The following is a 22,242-nucleotide window of genomic DNA, read 5'->3' as shown; positions in this document are numbered from 1 at the left end:
GTACACAACTTCTAGTTTCTTGAAAGCAAAGCAAATCTTTAGTCACACTTACAAAGCATTCTAAGAGCAAAAATTTATCCAGGGTTTTTTAAAGAAATCTTTTCCCTAATACTGTACTACATTAATTTTGTCCAAACATACCAAAATAGCAGGTTTTAAAAAACTCTTCCTGGGAATTCCTGGAAGTCTAGTGATTAGGACTCCACTCCAAGGGGCACAGGTTCAGTCCCCAGTTGAAGAACTAACATTTTGCATGCTATGTGATGTAGCCCAAAAAAACCCCTCTTCTGTATCGTCTCTATAGAGCAATCAAACTTAGTTTCCAAAGACATAGTCACTCTGCCTTTCACACTTATATTTCACTGGCTTAACATATTTAATTAACATAATTTCAAAAACAGTACAACAGACATTGTAACTGACCCTTGGTAAGCATTCAACTTAACCGGTAGTGTCAGCATGCAAACCTCAAAGACCTTACAAGCTGCAAATGTGCTGTGAGCATGAATCAGAATGGTTTACAAAGGAAATGCAGAGCAACAGTTGACTCAATAAATCAGTTAAGTGGAAGCCGGGTAGAACATACCAAAAGCCTTATAATGTACTCATTATAAGTACATAAGTATAATGTGACTCAACAACTCTACTTTTACAAATGTACTCTAATTTTTCCTTTTTTTTTAAACATTTTTTCTTACCTTTGTGAGTAAAGGGTTAGCTATAAGTACATCATCAAAACTAGGAAGTCACAAAATTAGAAATAAATGAATGCCCAGTAATGTAAGATGAGAAAAATAAATTATAGTAAAGTCATACAGTGGAATACTATGTGACTCTTAAAATAATATAAAGTAAACACAGAATGATGTACATATTAAGAAATAAAAAGTAACTTATAAAACAGCATGTACTGTAAAAACCTATTATGGTAAAATATTTAAAGAAAAAAGATTGAATCAAGTAAAATAATGATATGTAAAGTATGGTGCTGGCACATATCAGGCAATCAATAAATGTTAGCTATTACTAATATGATTATTATTAATTTTACTTTTTAAAATTGAGATATAGTTAATAGACAATATTAGAAAGTTACAGGTATACAAAATAGTGATTCACAATATTTTAAAGGTTATATTCCATTTATAATTATAAAATAGTGACTACAGTCCCTGTGTTGTACAATATATTCTTGTAGCTTATTTATTTTATACATAATGGTTTGAACCTCTTAATCCCCTACCCCTATCTTGGCCCTTCTCACTTCCCTCCCCCTATTTATATCCATTAGTTTCTAAATCTGCAAGTTTTTTTCCTTTTTGTTACATTCACTAGTTTGTTTTATTTTCCAGATTCTATATCATACAGTATTTGTCTTTTTCTGTTTAACATATTTCACTTAGCATACCCTCCAAGTCCATCCATGTTGTTGCAAGTGGCAAAATCACTGATTATTAGTAGTAAGTGCCATATAACAAAAGCTCACATTATCTTTATATTATAGAAATGAATGATTTTCACTTTCTTTTATATTTCCTAAATTTTGATCACCAAATATATATGTTTCACAATAGGGTTCAGTTCAGTTCAGTTCAGTCGCTCAGTCGTGTCCGGCTCTTTGTGACCCCATGAATCACAGCACACCAGGCCTCCCTGTCCATCACCAACTCCCGGAGTTTACTCAGACTCATGTCCATCGAGTTGGTGATGCCATCCAGCCATCTCATCCTCTTTTGTCCCCTTTTCCTCCTGCCCCCAATCCCTCCCAGCATCAGGGTCTTTTCCAATGAGTCAACTCTTTGCAAGAGGTGGCCAAAGTATTGGAATTTCAGCTTCAGCATCAGTCCTTCCAATAAACACCCAAGACTGATCTCCTTTAGGATGGACTGGTTGGATCTCCTTGCAGTCCAAGGGACTCTCAAGAGTCTTCTCCAATACCACAGTTCAAAAGCCATCAATTCTTCCAAAAACAGCTATTTTTGAAAATGTATCACACAATAAGAAGCAGCAGGCTTTAATATAATCCATCATTTCTGCTTCCAAAAAAGCCTATGGTACTAGAAAGGGCTTTATCACAAAGACTTCTGAAAATTATCCCTCAATATGCTGTTCTTGGAATTTTGAGAAAATACCTCTTTCTATAGGCAAAGGGAGAGAAATATGAGCAGTAGCAAATTACTCAAACATCAAGTACCATCATCATTATTCAAAAGTCGGTAAGTAGAGTAAAGCATATGTAAGAAAATTTTAAAAAAAAGAAAATTTCCCACAATTCCTCTCTTCAATATGACCAGTAATTGCATGTATCGCTTTGAATTATAGTTTTGTCCGGGTATACACCCAGGAGTGGGACTGGTGGATTATATGGTAATTCTTTTTATAAGGAACCTCCACACTGTTTTCCATAGTGGCTATACTAAATTACATTCCCAACAACAGTATAGGAGGATTCCCTTTAATAATAATAATAAAAAAATTATCAGTGAGTGGATTTGTACATTTATTCTAAGGACCCAAGTACCAGTTTTGCCAAACATGTCGCATTTTATCAGCTGTGTTATAACACAAAGTAAATGAAAACCACATTAATTATTAAAATGTTTATAGCACTAGACAAGCAGATAAAATGAAAAACTAACATGTTGTTATGTTTTCTCATTTTATCAAAATACTTACACTCTTCGTATGAATTCTGGAAAAAGTAGTATATGGTGCCAAAAATTTTGAAGATACATTTTCCTTTGGACATGAAACATGAATGCTTTTCTAAACAGAGAAGGAAAGATGAAATCCATCAGTAAAGCTACACCAATGGAACTAAATAAAGCTTCTTCAAGAAAACATTAGGATGAAAGAAACTCTTACCTTTTAAGTGTACCCTCCCTCTCTAATGCAACCCATAAAACTATCATTCCCCTACAGATAATCAGTCCTTTTACTGCAGAGGGGTGCAACGTAATCTGATATTGCTGAGTCATTATGTTTTCACGTTGAAGTTTCAACCAAAGACAAACCAACAATAAGATACAAATGACAAACATGAGAACATTAATTTCCATTAAGAAAATCCAATACCAGTACTCTCAATCAGCAGTGTGGCAAAAAACAGGACCAACAGCATCAGCCCCCAGGCCTAAGGCCCAAAAGACTTTTCTAAAAGTAAACTTGCTGCCTACAAGAATTTTCAGAAAGAATGTTAGACTACTGACATGGATAGTTACCAGAGTAAGAAAGGAGGTAAATTATGGTATGCTCATACAATGTGTAGGCCCTGTTCAGGCTTGTGGTGCCCAATCCCACCTAGGCTTAAACTGACTATATATGTTCATAGACTGGTCATTACCAAACAGCTGTCTTATGGTGTCCCATGTTCTGTCTAATCATTACCACATATATTTCAGCTACTGTAGCAAGAAGCCACTAGTGACATAGTATTAAATTATCCCTAGCACCAGACATTAGATTCAAGTGACATGACTTGCTAAAGGCAGACGGTAACCATTTAAGTATGTTGGTGTTTCAAGGCCAAGATATAAAAGGCTTGGTAAACACCTCCTCAAGGATTCTTGCAATACAACAATCCCATACTCTAATCAGCAGAACACTAACACTGTCCCCTAAGTGTGTATCTCCTACATAGAGCTGAGGAGCTGCTCTCACCAAATGGACCCTAATCTGTTATCCCTTATGCAATAGTACTTAAAAGTTTCTGAAAATTCTTCTGGACAATGAAAATGTCCTCAATAATCAAGACTTTCTAAACCTCTTTACGTACAACAAGCACCGTTTTCACAGTTCATGAGAAAGAATAGTTTCAAAGTTATAATATTCTCATCACTGAAAATCAATATTCTCTTATTACAGATCTTCTATTCCTTTAAAAAGACAATTAGGTTATCTATACAGACCGTTCTTTCTTAGCCAGCATATCTATGCCTGGCTGCCTGCAGGCCTTTTATTAAATGAGTTTTTGCTTCTAACCGCATGACAAAGCCCATACAGCGGCAAGACAGCTGACCTGGATTTGGAATTGCCTCCTGTACTCGAAACTAAAGTGTCAGCTAAACTTTCCTGGCTAAATATTTATACCAAGGAAATACATGAGAAGCTCTAAAAGCTCAGTGTTCAGGCCTCTGTAAGAACTGGGTTTTCTCTCAGAAGACTTTATTTCTTTGGAGTTAATTATATAAAAGATTTCAAGAAATGAGTGGATTTCTCCTGCTCATCAATCCTGCAAATCACACTTTAATCCATAAACAGACTATGAAGGAAGATAAATGTTGAATTATCTTCCAGCAGTAGAACATGTTCATGCTGTGAATACTTCACACTAAGATAAAATTAAAAGTCAAAACTTTTATTTTTCGAGGGGTTAGGTTTTTAAACATAATGACAGATGTTTTAACAGGACAATGCAGCAACATCAAATAGCAAAGTGACTCATGGTAGTTAGGAAACATGAATGTTTAACCATAAGCACTTACTGTCTGACCCAGCAGGTATTCAGCAATAATTAGCAATGATGTTGGAAGGGCCTGAGTACAAAGGGAAGAAAGGAAGTCAGCACCCAGGCTGTGAATGGATTCTGGCAAACCACCTGGGGAAAATGTAGGCTTGCAAGATGGTGTTATACTTGAAGTTAATAGAAATGGGTTTCAATTCTGACACAGTCTAGCCAGTTTTGATTATTAAGGATTAATTAACCTCTCTGAGTCTGTTTGCTTATCTGCAAAATGGAAATTTAAAATGCTAATCCCACAGGATTGTTATGATAAACAATAACTCACTTTTGAAATACCTTAGTTTCTTTTATATGCATTCTCAATCCCCACTAATCAACCTATGAAGTACAATACAGTCTTTGTTTTATAGATGAGGAAACTGAGGCTCAGGTAACCAAGTTATTTGTCTAAAATTATATAGCTCGTAAATGTCACAGTAACTAAGACTTGGACTCAGATCTTCTGGCACTTTCTACAATACTGTTTATGAAAAACAAATCTAAAAATATATAAAAACATGTAGCTTATTTTGCACAGAGGGCAGTAAATGAACATTTGCTAAAAACCTTGCGTAAAAAACAAAGTATTCTCTATTCTTGTCAGTACACCTGAAACATCTTATAACTAAGAAAGCTTAATTACACCAAAAAAAGAAAAAAAAAAAAAAAGGCTGTTTCACCCTTTGGGAATCATCTCACCAGAGCACACTGACTACAGCCATCAAAATGAGGAAGGAAAGTCAGATCATGAGTTTTGCAACACTTAGATGGCCATCTACTCACCTCAAAGGCCGATGAGAAAAGCAATATATTAAGTACAGGCCTTCACCAAGGTGTGGCCAAACACATAATGCTATATTGTACAATATGGGGTACTAGCTACATAAAGCTACTGAGCACTTGAAATGTTGCTAATACAAATGAGTGACTGAATTTTTAATCTTATTTAAAGTTTAATTTAAAAACTGATACTTGATCCAATTATTGGAAAACTTTTTAAGTATGTTTGGAGCTACTTAGGTACATGAACCATCTGTTTTCAACTGTAAATTTTTTTAAACCTAAATACATATAAGTATTTCCAATTAAAAAATTAGAGTTTGAATTGAGATGTTCTCTAAGTTAAAAATACAAAGGAGTGCAAAGACTTAATAAGGAAAAAAAAAAAGAGTAAGAAGAAGTGTAAACTATTTTTAATAATTTTTTATATTAATTACAGGTAGAAATAACATTTTAGATATATTTGGTTAAATGAAATATATTATTAAAACTAATTTCACCTATTTTTTTTTTTACTTTTTATATGTGGCTACTAGAAAATTTAAAATTACACATGTCGATACATACTGCTATATATAAAATAGATAAACAAAAGGACCTATTGTATAATACAGGGAACTATATTCAATATCTTGTAACAACTTATAATGGAAAAGAATCTGAAAAAGAATACATATATAATATGCATATACATATATACATAACTGAATCACTTTGCTATACACCTAAAACACTGTAAATCAACTAGGCTTCAATAAAAAAAAATTACACATGTGGCTCTCTAGCGAACAGCACTAGTATAAGGGAAGTAAGAGAAAGTTTGCATTTAAAACCATGTCTAAGTATTAAAAAAAAACTCTTGACATTCAAAGGCAGTAAAAATTATGATTATCATATGAATGAAATGGAGATGACAGTGATACACAAATGAGTATAAATATTTAAAGTAGATATATAAGCTACTACTATAGTTTTGGATATGATGCCAGCTAGAAGACATAAAAACCTACCTTGTTTATTTCATTCACAATAAATCCTTCAGAAGCTGTAACCTCTGGGATGCCATCAAGGCCAATTCCTTGACAAGTTAGGCTGCCATACAAAGTTGGTTTCCCTATATAGACAAAGATGCATGTTTCAAAAAATAAGAAGAATTAAACATTTTTCTCCTTGAAGGCCCAATTCAGGCATCTGTATATATGGGAGGAAACTGGCTCATAAAAGCAGGTACTTGTGTTAGTAGTGAGGTGAGTAGAAAGAAAAATAGCCTAGATGAACCTAATCTGGAAGAAATATACTCAAGGGCTAAAAGCCAAGAACAAAGATTTTGAGATATAATATAGTATTTGTAAAGCGACTAGAGTAATCTCAATCTCAGTTTTACTGCCTGTGAAATGGAATTTTCCCAAGACGAAGATCAACATGAACATATGCATTTATCCACAGTACAGACATATTAACAGAGACTAAAGAGTTACACTTCAATAACTGGGAAATCTGCTTAAGCAGGACACTGCTTTTGCAGTAATATGGGCTAAATAAGATATTATCCTGCACATAAATGTTAAAATGTTCTCTTCTATTCTTCTTCTGCACTATATATATATACACATATATATCTATCTATATAGATAGATAGATATATAACAGCCCATAATATGTTGTTTACATTTCTGGCCTCCCCACCAGACTATGAAGTCCTTAAGTTCAGAAAACTAGCAAAGTGCTCAAATTATTCAGTAAATAACTGGTGTATCAAACTTAAATCCTAGGAGTAAGAGAGAGGTAAAAATCATCATTCAAAAATCATTCATGCAGAGTAGGAGAGCTTCCTAGAGAGGGTGGGACTTAAGTAGGGATCTTGAAAGCTACGACTAGGCAGAAAATAAGGGAAAGGAATGGGGAAGGAAATGGCAACCCATTCCAGTAATCCTGCCTAGAAAATCTCACAGAAAGAGAAGCCTGGTGGGGTGACAGTTCATGGGGTCACAAAGAGTCGGACACGGCTGAGTGAGCACAAGGGAAAGGAAACTCCGTGTCAGGGACGGGCATGTCAAGAATAAAGAACAGTCACACAGGAACAAGGGGGGAGGAGGCATCAATTAACATACTAGTTTAGTCACTGAAAGATATTAACAGAGTAACTCACAATCTAGGGTAGAAGTTTGGACTACAGAAGATCTAGAGAAGAAGGTGTGGCAGGGAAGTGGCATGAAATGTTAGTTCAGAAAGATGCCACAAAAATAGGATTGAGTGAACTCTACTTTTTGTCCCACTCCATGATTCCCTCCTGGCTTCAAATTATCCTAGGAAGTCTGGCCCTTTTGGTATATTATTTCTACCAATCTCCTGTCAGCACTGTCAATGACCTCTCTACATTTACAAAGTCACTGACATGATCTCAGTCTCAGTATCTTGTCTGTGTAACAAAAGTGGGATTAATCTAACCATTCACCTTTCTGCATTTCTACATATAGGCTGCTGAGTGCAGATACAGTACAGGACACAACTGTGCAAACTGGCACCGCTACAACTTACCACAGTTTTCAAACTCTGCATAGTTCTGGAGTCCTTTTGCCCCTTTTGCTCCCAGAGCAGCCAATTCTCACTATACCTAGCCTATCATCAAAACCTTCTTCCTTCATAACAGCCAAAAACTGGAAACAATTTAAATGTTCATCAGCTGATGAAAGGACCAAAAATGTGCTATGTCCTTACAACAGACTATTACTTGGCCATAAAAACATATGAATGCCACAAAATGGATGAACCTTGAAAATGTTATGTTAAATGAAAGGTGCAAAAGGTCACATATTATGACTGTATTTATAAGAGATGTCCAAAACAGGCAAATCCACAGAGAAAGTCAATTAGTGGTTGCTAGGAGCTAGAAGCAGGGTAGAATGTGGAGAGACTGCTAAATAGCTAAGGTTTCTTTTAGAGGTGATGAAAAGAACGCTATACATACAATGCTATGAACATACTAGAACCCACTGAATTATACACTTTAAAAAGATAAACTTTACTGTATGTGAATTATATCAGAATACAGTTATTACCTTAAAAAAAAATCAGAATCCTAATAAGTACCTACATGTTATGGTTGACATCTAACACATAGCACACATTTTATTTCAACAAAACTACTATTTCAGGGGAAAACAACAACAACAAAAAATCCTCTTCTTTAAGAGCTGACCCTAACTCCAACATCACAAAGAAAACTGAGGCTATAAGAAAATTTCACATTTCTATATCCATGTCTATGCATGTATCTATCAACACATGTACACTTACCTTCACCTTCTTTCATCTTAGTCTTTTAAACTTAATTCAATCTCTTTCTCATCTAAGATACTGATTTTTCAGTTAGTCCTCTTTTCTACCTACAACCTACATATTTTTTCTTTTTTTTAAAATATATTTATTTACTTTTAAATAAGGGCTTCCCTGGTGGCTCAGACGATCAAGAATCTGCCTACAGTGCGGGAGACCTGAGTTCAGTCCCTGGGTCAGGAAGATCCGCTGGAGGAGGGCATGGCAATCCACTCTAGTATTCTTGCCTGGAGAATCCCCATGGATAGAGGAGCCTGGCAGGTTCATGGGGCTCAACTGAGTTCATGGGGCTCAGACACAACTGAGCGACTAAGCACAGCGTTTTTAAATGAAAGAAAGATGAATATTTTTAACGTATAACCTGTATTTTAATTGCTCTCCAATTAGTTCCCATCTTTAAAAATAAGACAAAAATCCTTGATTCTGAGACCTTCCAGCTACCACCTTTCTTCAATGCAACACCTATTTCCTCAAAAGAAAACTGTTTAATTCGAATCATAGGAGTCCCAGAAGAAGAAGACAAAAAGAAAGGCCATGAGAAAATACTCGAGGAGATAATAGCTGAAAACTTCCCTAAAATGGGGAAGGAAATAGCCACCCAAGTCCAAGAAACCCAGAGAGTCCCAAACAGGATAAACCCAAGGCGAAACACCCCAAGACACATATTAATCAAATTAACAAAGATCAAACACAAAGAACAAATATTAAAAGCAGCAAGGGAGAAACAACAAATAACACACAAAGGGATTCCCATAAGGATAACAGCTGATCTATCAATAGAAACCCTCCAGGCCAGAAGGGAATGGCAGGACGTACTGAAAGTAATGAAAGAGAATAACCTACAACCTAGATTACTGTATCCAGCAAGGATCTCATTCAGATATGAAGGAGAATTCAAAAGCTTTACAGATAAGCAAAAGCTGAGAGAATTCAGCACCACCAAACCAGCTCTTCAACAAATGCTAAAGTATCTTCTCCAGACAGGAAATGCAGAAAGGTTGTATAAACGTGAACCCAAAACAACAAAGTAAATGGCAACGGGACCACACCTATCAATAATTACCTTAAATGTAAATGGGTTGAATGCCCCAACCAAAAGACAAAGATTGGCTGAATGGATACAAAAGCAAGACCCCTATATATGCTGTCTACAAGAGACCCACCTCAAAGCAAGAGACACATACAGACTAAAAGTGAAGGGCTGGAAAAAAATATTTCACGCAAACGGAGACCAAAAGAAAGCAGGAGTCGCAATACTCATATCAGATAAAATAGACTTTCAAATAAAGGATGTGAAAAGAGACAAAGAAGGACACTACATAATGATCAAAGGATTAATGCAAGAAGAAGATATAACAATTATAAATTTATATGCACCCAACATAGGAGCACCGCAATATGTATGGCAAACGCTAACGAGTATGAAAGAGGAAATTAATAGTAACACAATAATAGTGGGAGACTTTAATACCCCACTCACAACTATGGATAGATCAACTAAACAGAAAATTAACAAGGAAACACAAACCTTAAATGACACAATGGACCAGCTAGACCTAATTGATATCTATAGGACATTTCACCCCAAAACAATCAACTTCACCTTTTTCTCAAGTGCACACGGAACCTTCTCCAGAATAGATCACATCCTGGGCCATAAATCTGGTCTTGGAAAATTCAAAAAAACTGAAATCATTCCAGTCATCTTTTCTGACCACAGTGCAGTAAGATTAGATCTCAATTACAGGAAAAAAATTGTTAAAAATTCAAACATATGGAGGCTAAATAACACACTTCTGAATAACCAAATCATAGAAGAAATAAAAAAAGAAATCAAAATATGTATAGAAATGAATGAAAATGAAAACACAACAACCCAAAACCTATGGGACACTGTAAAAGCAGTGCTAAGGGGAAGGTTCATAGCATTACAGGCTTACATCAAGAAACAAGAAAAAAACCAAATAAATAACCTAACTCTACACCTAAAGCAATTAGAGAAGGAAGAAATGAAGAACCCCAGGGTTAGCAGAAGGAAAGAAATCTTAAAAATTAGGGCAGAAATAAATGCAATAGAAACTAAAGAGACCATAGCAAAAATCAACAAAGCTAAAAGCTGGTTTTTTGAAAAAATAAACAAAATTGACAAACCATTAGCAAGACTCATTAAGAAACAAAGAGAGAAGAACCAAATTAACAAAATTAGAAATGAAAATGGAGAGATCACAACAGACAACACTGAAATACAAAGGATCATAAGAGACTACTACCAGCAGCTCTATGCCAATAAAATGGACAACTTGGATGAAATGGACAAATTCTTAGAAAAGTATAACTTTCCAAAACTGAACCAGGAAGAAATAGAAGATCTTAACAGACCCATCACAAGCAAGGAAATCGAAACTGTAATCAAAAATCTTCCAGCAAACAAAAGCCCAGGACCAGATGGCTTCACAGCTGAATTCTACCAAACATTTAGAGAAGAGCTAACACCTATCTTACTCAAACTCTTCCAGAAAATTGCAGATGAAGGTAAGCTTCCAAACTCATTCTATGAGGCCACCATCACCCTAATTCCAAAACCAGACAAAGATGCCACAAAAAAAGAAAACTACAGGCCAATATCACTGATGAACATAGATGCAAAATCCTTAACAAAATTCTAGCAAACAGAATCCAACAACATATTAAAAAAATCATACACCATGACCAAGTGGGCTTTATCCCAGGAATGCAAGGATTCTTTAATATCTGCAAATCAATCAATGTAATACACCACATTAACAAATTGAAAGATAAAAACCATATGATTATCTCAATAGATGCAGAGAAAGCCTTTGACAAAATTCAACACTCATTTATGATTAAAACTCTCCAAAAAGCAGGAATAGAAGGAACATACCTCAACATAATAAAAGCTATATATGACAAACCCACAGCAAGCATCACCCTCAATGGTGAAAAATTGAAAGCATTTCCCCTGAAATCAGGAACAAGACAAGGGTGCCCACTCTCACCACTACTATTCAACATAGTGTTGGAAGTTTTGGCCACAGCAATCAGAGCAGAAAAAGAAGTAAAAGGAATCCAGATAGGAAAAGAAGAAGTGAAACTCTCGCTGTTTGCAGATGACATGATCCTCTACATAGGAAACCCTAAAGACTCTACCAGAAAATTACTAGAGCTAATCAATGAATATAGTAAAGTTGCAGGATATAAAATTAACACACAGAAATCCCTTGCATTCCTATACACTAACAATGAGAAAACAGAAAGAGAAATTAAGGAAACAATACCATTCACCATTGCAACAAAAAGAATAAAATACTTAGGAGTATATCTACCTAAAGAAACAAAAGACCTATACATAGAAAACTATAAAACATTGATGAAAGAAATCAAAGAGGACACAAACAGATGGAGAAACATACTGTGTTCATGGATTGGAAGAATCAATATTGTCAAAATGGCTATTCTACCCAAAGCAATCTATACATTCAATGCAATCCCTATCAAGCTACCAACGGTATTTTTCACAGAACTAGACCAAAGAATTTCACAATTTGTATGGAAATACAAAAAACCTCGAATAGCCAAAGTAATCTTGAGAAAGAAGAATGGAACTGAAGGAATCAACCTGCCTGACTTCAGACTCTACGACAAAGCCACAGTCATCAAGACAGTATGGTACTGGCACAAAGACAGAAATATAGATCAATGGAACAGAATAGAATGCCCAAAGATAAATCCACGAACCTATGGACACCTTATCTTCGACAAAGGAGGCAAGGATATACAATGGAAAAAAGACAACCTCTTTAACAAGTGGTGCTGGGAAAACTCGTCAACCACTTGTAAAAGAATGAAACTAGAACACTTTCTAACACCATACACAAAAATAAACTCAAAATGGATTAAAGATCTAAATGTAAGACCAGAAACTATAAAACTCCTAGAGGAGAACATAGGCAAAACACTCTCCGACATAAATCACAGCAAGATCCTCTATGACCCACCTCCCAGAATATTGGAAATAAAAGCAAAACTAAACAAATGGGACCTAATGAAACTTAAAAGCTTTTGCACAACAAAGGAAACTATAAGTAAGGTGAAAAGACAGCCCTCAGATTGGGAGAAAATAATAGCAAATGAAGAAACAGACAAAGGATTAATCTCAAAAATATACAAGCAACTCCTGCAGCTCTGTTCCAGAAAAATAAATGACCCAATCAAAAAATGGGCCAAAGAACTAAACAGACATTTCTCCAAAGAAGACATACAGATGGCTAACAAACACATGAAAAGATGCTCAACATCACTCATTATTAGAGAAATGCAAATCAAAACCACAATGAGGTACCATTACACGCCAGTCAGGATGGCTGCTATCCAAAAGTCTACAAGCAATAAATGCTGGAAAGGGTGTGGAGAAAAGGGAACCCTCTTACACTGTTGGTGGGAATGCAAACTAGTACAGCCGCTATGGAAAACAGTGTGGAGATTTCTTAAAAAACTGGAAATAGAACTGCCATATGACCCAGCAATCCCACTTCTGGGCATACACACTGAGGAAACCAGATCTGAAAGAGACACGTGCACCCCAATGTTCATCGCAGCACTGTTTATAATAGCCAGGACATGGAAGCAACCTAGATGCCCATTAGCAGATGAATGGATAAGGAAGCTGTGGTACATATACACCATGGAATATTACTCAGCCGTTAAAAAGAATTCATTTGAATCAGTCCTAATGAGATGGATGAAACTGGAGCCCATTATACCGAGTGAAGTAAGCCAGAAAGATAAAGAACATTACAACATACTAACACATATATATGGGATTTAAAAAGATGGTAACGACAACCCTATATGCAAAACAGAAAAAGAGACACAGAAATACAGAACTCTGTGGGAGAAGGTGAGGGTGGGATGTTTCAAAAAAACAGCATGTATACTATCTATGGTGAAACAGATCGCCAGCCCAGGTTGGATGCATGAGACAAGTGCTGGGGCCTGGTACACTGGGAAGACCCAGAGGAATCGGGTGGAGAGGGAGGTGGGAGGGGGGATCGGGATGGGGAATACGTGTAAATCTATGGCTGATTCATATCAATGTATGACAAAACCCACTGAAATGTTGTGAAGTAATTAGCCTCCAACTAATAAAAAAAAAAATTAAGTAATAATTAAAAAAAACAAAACTGTTTAAAACTCTATTTCTCCTAGAATATCTTATTATGGAGAGACATCAAAGGGCTCTGAAAATGAAAAATTATCAGCAAGACAAAGCTTTATCACAAATTTAAAAGGAAAAAAAAATTTAATGTTATCACACTAACTGAAAACAAATGGATGGGAATAATACAGGAATGTCATCAAAAGGAAAAATTTGGAAGACTTGGAAACTAACTATATATGGTAGGGTGGGTGACCAGGTTTTTTCACTCTGATGTCTAGAATGGTGATAACTTAAGAACTGAGAAAACCTAGAAAGAAAACCTGTTTGACAACAGAAGCCCAGCTTCAGATTTTGGATCTGATAAGCTCAAAATGGCAGTGAGAGTTTTAACCAGAAATGTTTAGCAGGTAACTATTCAATCTCTGCTTGAAAATGAAGAGAGGTCAGGACTAGAGCTATAGACCCAGGAATCATAATCAGGAAGATCACAACTGAAGCTACAGAGCTGCTTAGAATATAATAATATATGGCAAAGACACTGATTAAGATGCAGCAGCAATGTCTCCATAAATGTCTGTGGCTCCCAATGGAACACCAATTGGAAGCCCTTCCCCTAGAATGCAGGAGTTGCAGTGACATCTTTACAGCACAGAATGGTCAAGAACATCTGAAGACTGAGCACTGTGCAAGTAGTCTAGGCCAGGACAAAGCAGGAAGCTCTTTCCTAGGGGTTGTAAATCCTCTTTCTCTAAAGGGAAGGCATACAGATTTAAGGATATTACCTGGGGGATGACAGCTCAGCCAGGCCTCCCCTTCGTCCTTCCTATGAAGAGAAACAAAAACCTAATTAGACTCACTCAATGTCAAAATGGATGTCATTGATGAAGGGGAGAAAGCATATAATTTCCAGTTTAGCCACAGCACTTACACAAATCAGTCTAATACCTTATCCAGGCATAGACAAATTTTATTGGTTGAAGAAATGCTTATGGGTTGTGTTTAATGCATAGACCTGTTAGTCAAATGAAGCTCAAGTACTTCATCATGAAACACTTATTAGTTGCACAATCGGGGGCAACTTACTTCTTGATTCTAGACTTGTGTTCTCTCAAATGTGGTCCTCAACATGGGTCAGTGTTCTTCCTATTACACATCTGATGTTGTAGTAATAAGGTTTATTTTATTTCAGCCCTAGTAAGGCATAAGTTTCTTAAATGCAGGAGACTATGTTTCATTCATCTTCACCATTGTTTCCATTTTAAAAACCCATTAGTATAATAGTTGCCATTCATCGCACTGCTGTTGGAGAAGGAAAAGGCAACCCACTCCAGTATTCTTGCCTGGGAAATCCCAAGGACAGAAGAGCCTGGCCGGCTTTAGTCCATGGCAGACACGACTTAGGGGCTAAACACTGCGGTACCACTGTACTCAATTTGGTGCCTAGCAAAATAACTTGCACAGTATATGATCCATATTTGCTAAATAAATGAATGGTTTGCTGTACATTCCAATTAAGCTGTTAGCGTCTCGAAGGCAGGAACCACCCCTTAAGTTTAGAGTACACATCTGAACTCCGCCGAGCATCTATCTAGGTCAGAGTCTGGACATGGTAGGGGTTCCACTGTTCCCTGAAAAGACCTGTGAAGTGAAGTGAAGTGAAGTGAAGTGAAAGTCACTCCGTCGTGTCCACCTCTTTGGGACCCCATGGACCATACACAACATGATTAACACACCACTAGGGGCCGGAGTAGGCAATGGCACCCCACTCCAGTACTCTTGCCTGGAAAATCCCATGGACAGAGGAGCCTGGTAGGCTGCAGTCCATGGGGTCGCGAAGAGTCAGACATGACTGAGCGACTTCACTTTCACTTTCCACTTTTATACATTGGAGAAGGAAATGGCAACCCACTCCAGTGTTCTTGCCTGGAGAATCCCAGGGATGGGATCGCACAGAGTCGGACACGACTGAAGTGATTTAGCAGCAGCAGTAGCAGTAGGGGTCGAGAAGCATGCCAAGACTCCTGGTGATGCAGATTGCTGGGACTTTTGGAAATATAAGGACCAATAAGTATTTGCTAAATGACCATCATTACTTGGCCAAGAGTCTTCCTGCCTCTCAGTTTTCCTGTCTTTCTCCAACTCGTTGATCCTATTCTGCCTCTGCCATCACACGACGCATACGTGTTTCCTGGGATTCAGCATAACTCTTCCGAAAATGAAAAACAATGACCATGTGGGTTTGAGACTTCTTTTTCTAGGCTCAGGGTTCCCTCAACAATTGATGAGGCAACCCCTATGGACATCTGGGTCGGGGGTGGCGCTCCTTAACGTAAAGGCAACAATCCGCTACCCGCCTCCTATGTCCCACTTCTGGACCTGGATTCACCTGAGAGCCTGGGCCCAGTCGCTCTGAATCCTCAAAGGTGCCGCCATCTTGACCCGCCTCCACCAGCCCGCCCCTTCCGCTCTCTCCCGGAAGTGGATTCCCCATAGTGGCTGCGTCGAGAACGAAGGGCGGGATCTACCCCGAAAAGCCGCTAATGAAAATACGCTGTGTATTCTCTTTCTCTTCCCGCCCCTTTGCGCGCGCGCTCCCTGCAGGAAGCTGGTTCCTGAGCGGAGGTTTACCGGGTAACTCGATAGAGTTACAACTGCCTGCAAAACCGACGCCGCTGTGCAGCAGCGCGCGTTCGAGTCCTCCTCTCTGCCTGTTCGGTGAGCACTGTGTGCCGCGATCTTACGCGGTGAAGCCTAGCCCTCACAGCGCGGGCTCGCGAGTGCGCACGCGTCCTCTCCGGAACTTGACCGCCTGGGTTTTCCTGCTTACCCATCCTTTCAATGCGTTCTTAGTCCAGGCTGGCCTTCGCGAATCAACTGCCGACCATCCAGCCTGCCCTGGTCTCTGAGGGAGGGTCTTCCATTTTTTACTCAGGGGAGACTGAAGCCAGGTTGGGGTGGGGAAAGAATATGACAGCATTTACTTAAGTCCTTTTGTAGCCCATGCACTTGTCCCTTATTAGCATCTTATTCCTTGCAGTAACTCTGTGAGTTAGATATTACCTTAAGAAGGAAAATAAGGGATTTCCTGTGTGGTCCAGTCGTTAAGATTGCCCTTTCACTGTAAGGGACACCAGTTCGCTTCCTGTTAGGGGAACTAAGATCCCACATGCCAAAATACTAAAAAAAAAAAAAAAAAAAAATGCGTGGTAAGGCGTGTGCATAGTAAAACGAGGTGCCAGTATTTGAATCCGGATTTTTTGGCTTAGAATCCAAGGCACTGTTCTTTCCACCATACTATTTCAAGAGGCTTGCCCTTGCCTTTAAAGAGCTCATAGTATATTTAGAAAGAGGAAACATGTATAGTAATAGGAGTTATCATTTATTGAACTCTGGACGTGCCAGGCTCCTTATGTGCATTATCTCATTTAGTCTTCAGTCTTGTGAGATAGATTTGATCTCTGTTTTTCAAGAGAGATTATAAAGTGTAATTTGCTTAAAGTATCCCAGTGAGTCAGTGACCAAGCTAATTTTCCAATCCAAGTTTGTTTTCAAAGCCCATTTTCTCCCTCCTCCCTTGCCTTCAAAGCAAATGAATTTTGTGTCCGGCTTTAGAGTTCTTGGGCTTTTCTGGTGGCCCAGAATGTAAAGAATCTGCCTGTAATGCAGGAGACCTGGGTTCAATCCCTGGGTTAGGAAGATTCCTGGAGAAGGAAATGGCAACCTGCTCCAGTATTCTTACCTGGAGAAATCCATGGACAGAGAAGCCTGGCGGGCTACAGCCCATGGGGTATCCAAGAGTCTGGACAGGACTGAGCAATTAACACTTTCACTTTCATAGAGTTCTTAAAACCTTTTTGTGACTTCCACATTGCCCTCTTGACACCTTAACATGCGGTCTTCCTAAGATCAGATACTTTCTCAACTCATCACTTTCACTAATTTTCCTGTTCTCATACTCTATTCTCTAGTCATGTAAAACTTTCAGTTCATCTCATGTCAAATTCTGTCTCAAATCCCCACCCTGCTCTTCCATTGATTAGGAATATTCTTTGCATCTCTGCTCTTCCCTTTTCATCTTTCAAGTCTCAGTTTAGAAATCACTTTCTGGAAAAATTATTAAAATATTAAAAAAAAAAAGAAAAGAAAAGAAATCACTTTCTGCAAGAAGGCCTCCCTGCCTGTTTGTCCCCTTGTCTGGCTTAGGTAGTCTCCACTGTCTTCCCAATTTTAGCTGTTTATACATACTGTACACAAGTAAATAGCCTTTTAACTTACCTAAATTATAAACTCTATGAAGGCGGGAAGTGTATCTGTCTTGGTCACTCTTGTATCCTCAACTCTAGCACAGAGCTTGGTACATGATAGATACTCAATGATAATTTGTTAAATGAATCAGAGACCCAGGAAAGGCATTGAGGAGTCTTAGCTTATTTATAGCCTGTCATGGTTAAATTTGTACAAAGGCTGAGTCATTTATCTTCAAACCTCTCTTAAGTTCCTTCTATATGCTACATTGTGCTGGGTGCTCTGAAGCAGGTGATTATGGAAAGGCAATGTGGGCAAGTGCAGCTCACATTAAGTATTCTCACACCTCACAAACTTAGTTCTTGCCCTGTACCTCGTATGCTCTCTGTTCTCCACACAACTCTCCATTCTCCCAAATGTCAAACCCTACCCATATGTGTTTACTCTCTCAAGTACTAAACTGTGTTTTTCTCCAGCCATAGAATACGGCTAATTGGAAAAAAGATTGCTTCTCCAATAGGAGAAAAGAGATAGCTTTCCCAGAAATGTGACATTTCACCTAATTCCAATTCTATTAGAATCCATCTGAGCTTATTAGTGCTGTGCTGAGCGTTCTCACATACTTTATCTCATTCTGTTCAGTTGAGACCATTTTGCAAGCCTAGTGCTGGGGGTACCAGGGTGAATCAGGCCCAGTATTTGTCCTCAAATAGCTCACAATCTCCAAGGGGAGACATAGGCATAAATAGGCTATAACAGTGCAGTGGTCAGTGTTGTTTATAACAGAGAAACATATAATCATGTCCCTACTCTAACCTTGCTCCTGTTGATATTCTAGAGACTCTGGAAGATGTCAGCCCAAGGCCATGCCTGGTCCCGACAGGTGAAGAAGGAGGATGAAGAAGAGGACCCGCTGGACCAGCTCATCTCCCGCTCAGGCTGTGCTGCTTCCCACTATGCAGTGCAGGAGTGCATGGCCCAGCACCAGGACTGGAGGCAGTGCCAGCCACAGGTGCAGGCCTTCCGGGACTGCATGAGTGCACAGCAGGCAAGGCGGCGGGAGGAGCTGCAGAGGCTGAAGGAGCAAAGCAGCGCCCGCCGCTGAGACCCCAAGCCACCTATCCCCAGAGGATGGCCCTGCAGAAACCAGCACCCAGACAGATCATGGGAGAAAGGAATCCTCAACAGTGGAAGTGTGGGCCAAGAACTGTAAGACTTGGGGATAGTATTTGGGCCTGTGGCCAGAGCCAGGCAGCCGTGGGTTTGGACATGAGCTGTCCTATTGAGATCCCACACATCCTCACCCATATTGTGTCACCAATATTAAATATTGACCAGTATTTGCCATGTAAAACAGAGTGATGTTAAGGGATGCTCTCCTATGCTACATCTCGGGTCAGTGTGTCAAGTACTGTGTTGATTATATGGACATTTAATTTCAAAGTAGATTCACAATCTAAAGGTAAATTGGTTACCCTTAATCATTTCTTCATTTATTCGGTCATAGGTTCCAAAACAGCCAGGCTTATGAGACCTCATGTGCCAGGCACTGTGTAGGAAATGGATATGATGCAAATATATCTCCCTTCATATTGCTTTAGTCTGGTTTGAGAGAGAAACAAAACACTAGAACAACTAATTTCTGATAATGATACAAATGACTTTATCTTTCATCAACTGTTCTGGATATTTCAGTCTAATGAAAGGAAGAAGGTAAATGGGAAAACAAATACTAAGTTCCTCTCGTATGTCAGACTCTGTTGTATTAACAGATACAGAGTCTGATTTGAACATGCTCCCAACCAAAGAAATACATAATGTTGACTTGATGTTTAAAAAGTAATTTAACATACAGATTTTCAGTTTTTGAAAAGTTTGGAGAATCTGTCAACATGGAGCTTATATTCCTACTTTAACAGCAATTTGCTGGAGCTGAATGATTCTTCTTTTAGGTGGATGTGTACTGTAGCTCACAACAGTTGCCATTGCTTTCCATTTTTCTTCCATGGAAGTGCATCACCCATTCTATTATTTTGTCTCTGACATTTGGGAGTGGGAAGGGAGTTGAGAGGGTGACCATTGCTATAGAACTGGAATGCAAAGGGACATATGCTTTCATCATCATCAGAAACATTTCTTGAGCACATATATATATATTAGAAGCACAAATCTGAAATAGAATAGGCCCTAAAACTACTTTGAGCCTTTCTGTTGGTATCTGAGAAGGAGAAAAAGAGAAAAGAGAAGTTAAGAGGGATTCAAGTTCAAAGAACCATAAAATCTTATTTCAAGCAGAAAGAGGTGACTGTATGTGTGTAAAAGGATGAATGAATCTGTTGGGGCATGTGTGCTGTGCTATGGGTCATCAGAGGTAGCAGTGTGAACTACATCTGTCAGCAAGAATCTCAAAGAGAAGAGAGTTAGTTGACACTGTTAAAGACGAAGTAAACATTACATAATTGTATATATATAGCAGAAAGGATTACAATCTGCAACAAATAAAAAGTACCTAGAGGGATTTCCCTGGTGGTCCAGTGGTTAAGACACCACGATTCCATTGCAGGGGCACAGATTCGATCCCTGGTCAGGGAACTAAGATGCTGCATGCCACTTGGGACAGCCAAAACAAACAAACAAAAAATGTACTTAGAAATCAGTAAGAAAAAGCAAATAGCCCAACTGAAAAGTGAACAAAGCTAACTATGCCCCCAAAATATAGAAAAATGTAAATATATTCTATATCACTTATAATCAGAGAAATACAAATTTTAAAAACAAAAGTACCATTAGGTCATCCTGTTGACAAAAATTAAAAGTATAATCACCAATATTCTTGGGGATGGAGAGAGACACATTCACACTTTTGTAGGGATCATAAATTAGTCAACTTTTTTCAGGGCAATTTGGTGAGATCTGCAAATATTTTAAATATTTAAAAGCAATTCCTCTTTTAGGGATCCTCTTAAACATCTTATAAAATGTGTACACTATTATTTTCATTACAGCATGTGTTTAATAGTGAATAAATGGTCATGGTATGAAGTTCCATCAGTGAGGACTATTTGCTTATACAAACACTACAAAAGAAACATACCTATTTATTAATTTGTATAATTAAAATAGAAATAATAGGTCATGGGGGGCAGGGAATTCTAACACAGAGAAAGAGTAGGAGAACCTTCTCAGCAGGAGGAATGGCTTTCACACCAGCTAAGTGGATGGAACAGGTTTGGAAAGATTCCAGTCTAACACAGAACCAACACTGGAAGGGTCACAGAATGTGTTTGGGCAAAGAGGCCTCTATCGACACCCAAAACTGTTTCCTTAAGTATAATAAATGGGGATAATTCCTATTTAATAGGCACACTAGGAGAATTAAATGAAGGGGAATATGTAAATACCTGGTAATAAAAGTTAGCTTTTATTGAACTATTATAACTAATATACATGGAGCATTTAACACTGGCTATCTGATTCCAGAGTCTGTGCTCTCAGTCCCTATGATACGCTGCTTTCAATCCCACTGTGCCACTTACTAGATTTGGGGTTAGTATGATTTGGAGCAAACTACTTAACATCTCAGGATCTGTTTTTTCTTCTGTAAAAATGCAGTTAGTAATACCTTCCTCAAAGGCATCAAAGCTAATAAGTGTAGATCTTCTCCATAGGGTTGTTGAAAGAATGAGTTAATATTGATGGAGAGCTTAGAAATAGCATCTGGCACATAGTAAACCTTCACTAAATGTTGGCTATTATCATCACTATTGTGTGCTAGTCACTGTCCTGAGTTACATACCTCGTTTAATCTTCATAACACTACTAACTCCCCTTTACAGAGGAGGAAGTAAAAGGCAGATTGCAGATCAGACCCCATGTATGTCTTAAGCCTATGTTATTCACTCTGCTCTCTCACAAGCATCTCGTGCCTAGCACAGTGCTTAACACAGTAAGTAACCATACTTACTGTGTAAATACTACTTTGCTTTTTCTTAGTGCTTTATAAAAAGGAAATTAACCAGTGCAAGTTGCCCACAGTGTTCTAGATTAGTATGGTGTTTTTAGTCTCTCAGTTCTGCAGCCCACAGCCATGGAGCTGGAGTTTAGGGTGGTCCATGCCTGTCTCTGTACACTCTATACCTACCTCTGCAGAGAGGCTCAGTGCTACGGATGAGCAGAGAGACCTTTTGGCTGGGTGCCACCG

At 38.2% G+C, this 22,242-nt stretch overlaps 2 protein-coding genes across 2 annotated transcripts in view; one reads left to right on the top strand and one right to left on the bottom strand.

Moving 5' to 3' along the window:
- The window catches only part of PAAF1 (proteasomal ATPase associated factor 1), a 41,156-nt gene extending 24,876 nt beyond the window's left edge, over positions 1–16,280 (bottom strand). The window contains exons 1-4 of the mRNA XM_043906906.1: positions 16,183–16,280; positions 14,579–14,619; positions 6,292–6,395; positions 2,677–2,766 (exon numbers count right to left, since the gene is read on the bottom strand). Coding sequence (XP_043762841.1) covers positions 2,677–2,766; positions 6,292–6,395; positions 14,579–14,619; positions 16,183–16,229 — 282 coding nt within the window. The 5' untranslated portion in view covers positions 16,230–16,280. The remainder of the gene's footprint in view (positions 1–2,676; positions 2,767–6,291; positions 6,396–14,578; positions 14,620–16,182) is intronic.
- A 51-nt stretch (positions 16,281–16,331) lies between these two features.
- LOC122696720 (cytochrome c oxidase assembly factor 4 homolog, mitochondrial) lies at positions 16,332–19,508 on the top strand. Its single transcript, XM_043906907.1, has 2 exons — positions 16,332–16,511; positions 18,880–19,508. Exon 2 carries the CDS (start codon positions 18,892–18,894, stop codon positions 19,144–19,146), a length of 255 nt encoding a protein of 84 aa, XP_043762842.1. The 5' UTR covers positions 16,332–16,511; positions 18,880–18,891; the 3' UTR covers positions 19,147–19,508.
- The last annotated feature ends 2,734 nt before the right edge of the window (positions 19,509–22,242 follow it).

The sequence above is a fragment of the Cervus elaphus genome, chromosome 1, assembly GCF_910594005.1.
Source record: "Cervus elaphus chromosome 1, mCerEla1.1, whole genome shotgun sequence".
NCBI lineage: Eukaryota > Metazoa > Chordata > Mammalia > Artiodactyla > Cervidae > Cervus > Cervus elaphus.
This window is presented reverse-complemented; position numbering and strand designations above follow the sequence as displayed.

What these genes read in the sequence shown, in the direction of transcription:
- LOC122696720 (XM_043906907.1), top strand. Translation starts at nt 18,892, where the DNA reads ATGTCAGCCCAAGGCCATGCCTGGTCCCGACAGGTGAAGAAGGAGGAT.